The sequence below is a fragment of the Myxine glutinosa genome, chromosome 1 (genome assembly GCF_964187855.1).
Source record: "Myxine glutinosa chromosome 1, kmMyxGlut1.1, whole genome shotgun sequence".
Classification (NCBI taxonomy): domain Eukaryota; kingdom Metazoa; phylum Chordata; class Myxini; order Myxiniformes; family Myxinidae; genus Myxine; species Myxine glutinosa.
The window spans coordinates 171,993,643-171,996,219 of NC_136261.1; the positions used below are offsets into that span (position 1 = coordinate 171,993,643).

Here is a 2,577-nt window from a genome sequence, read left to right on the forward strand (position 1 = left end):
ACACACACACACACACACACACACACACACACACACTTTGAACACAACCACTTTGAACACAGACACACCACAGACATACACATACATACCACACACACACACACACAGACCCACACACACAGACCCACACATACACACACAAACCCACACACACAAACCCACACATACACACACACACAAACACACACAAACACACACAGACACACACAGACCCACATATATATATATATACACACACACACACACACACACACACACACACACACACACACACACACACACACACACACACACACACACACACACACTTGACGATATTGACAAATGTAATCACAGACAGACCTTCCATCCCGTCGGAACATGTGTGGCGAGCTTGACCACGGCGAAGTTCCCTTTCCCAATGGTCTTGTCCATACTGTAACAGCCAACTCTCAGGGGCATGCGACTCGCAGACAGTTTTGGCGACGTCTCTGTCGCTGTTCTTGGGGATTTTAACTTTTCCGTCTCCGTTCGTATTACTGATGCCTGCGCCATCGCCGCCATGGCGGTTAAGACGAGAAATTTGAGGATTCTTCTTCAAGAGAAATCCTTTATTTTTGTTACAATTTAATTTTTTTTATTTAACATACCTTTTAAATCGGATAACTTTTCAATTGCCTATGACTTTGCCTTTATCAGGAATTATGTTTCTACAAGAGCCGATGTCGCGCAAATCTCGCCCAATAGAAAATGCAGCTACACCAATGAGCGGCCCTGCTCCACCCACTCCCTCACTGTCTCGTTACTGCTCCGACACAATTTGCGGTGATAGCTCCGGATTGCATCATTGCAACGGATAAATGCGAATGTGAATGCGAATGTGCGCGTTTCAGCGGCTTCTTCAGCGGACCGCGATCAAACTACCAAGCCTGATGTGAAAGACATATTCACCAAAGCATTCCAAACTAGAGCAATGCGACTGTGTCGCCAATATGCCACCGCATGGTCCCACAATGCGTACTGAGTAGATGCCCTCTTTCACAGTCCTAAAAATAAACAAGTTTAAATCCCTTCAGCTGTTTTCAAGTATCACATTTTCACCAGTCATGGCAGGTTTCACAATGATCCGTGAAGCGGTTTCAGAGAAGGGATTTTTTGAAATATTGACTTTCAAGCTAATATGGCTGCCACACCACGTGACATATAACATTAAAAATGTACACTCTGCATATGTATGAGTAGGGATCACGTTTGTGAAGTTTTGTGTTGATCGGATAAGGTTCGTTTTTCTATCCAAGATGGCTGCCAAACCACATGACCTATGATGTCATTATTTTTAAACTATATGTAACAATGGTGTTAGATGATATTTGTAAAATTTTGCATCGATAGGGTAAGCGGTTTCAGAGATATAATTATTTAATATTTCCCTTCAATCCAATATAGCTGCCATACCATGTGACCAATGATGTTTTCGTGATCATCGTTTAATCGCCATGCCTAGTCAATGACACAGGTAAAGTTTCGAGTCAATCGATTTGTGATTTAGGAGATGTTTTGATAAGGTTTTAGGTTAAATCCATTATGGCTGGCAAACCATCTGACATATGATGTCATTAATTTAATATTTCAATACAAATGGGTCATAGATCATGTGCATGCAACTTCAGATTTTTAGGATAAGGAATTCGATTAAAACATTTTGGCTGGTATACCACTTCACCTATGATGTCATCACTATCATGCTTTTGTTCCCTATTGGGAGTACTCGACCATCTGCCAAGTTTCAAAGTTTTCCATTCAGCGGTTTCCGAAAAATAAAATTTTAACTATTTGCATTTATTCCAAGATGGCTGCCATACCACATGACCTATGATGGTGTGATAAAAAAAAAACATTGTGCATGGGTGTCACTCCTACCCTGAAAGTTTCGTCTTAATCGGACATGTGGTTGTTAAGAAAAATTCGGTTTAGCCCATACAGACGGATGGACGGATGTATGGAAGGATGGACGGACAACCCGAAACACATAATGCCTCAGGACGTATGGAAGGATGGACGGACAAACTGAAACACATAATGCCTCCGGCCACCTTCTAATGGCATAAAAATCCGTGTGCAAATGGCATAAAAGCATATGGGGCGGAGGCATAAAAATCGCACCCGTGTCCAAAGGAAGTGGTTCAGTTTGGCATTTTTAATATGAAATAGGGAAAACCGAAAAAAGGACAAAACCCTTTAGAATTACCCTTTGGAATTACCCTTGAGAATTACCCATTAGAATTACCCTTTAGAATCACCCGTTAGAATTACCCTTTGGAATTACCCTTGAGAATTACCCATTAGAATTACCCTTTAGAATCACCCTTTAGAATCACCCTTTGGAATTACCTATTAGAATTACCTATTAGAATTACCCTTTATAATTACCCATTAGAATTACCCTTTAGAATTACCGTTGAGAATTACCCTTGAGAATTACCCATTAGAATTACCTTTTAGAATCACCCTTTAGAATTACCCTTTGGAATTACCTATTAGAATTACCTATTTGAATTACCCTTTATAACTACCCATTAGAATTACCCTTCAGAATTA

At 40.6% G+C, this 2,577-nt stretch overlaps 1 protein-coding gene across 3 annotated transcripts in view; it reads right to left on the minus strand.

Moving 5' to 3' along the window:
- Positions 1-721, minus strand: part of LOC137431226 (serine/threonine-protein kinase SIK3) — a 197,947-nt gene extending 197,226 nt beyond the window's left edge. For 2 of the 3 annotated variants that reach the window (XR_013623822.1, XM_068122328.2), the window contains exon 1: positions 343-721. Coding sequence is in view for 2 of the 3 variants with exons in the window: in XM_068122328.2 (XP_067978429.2) it covers positions 343-543 (201 nt within the window). In the remaining variant the exon portion in view is untranslated. The remainder of the gene's footprint in view (positions 1-342) is intronic. The other variant, XM_068122321.2, reaches the window with a different exon arrangement.
- Positions 722-2,577: the final 1,856 nt, after the last annotated feature.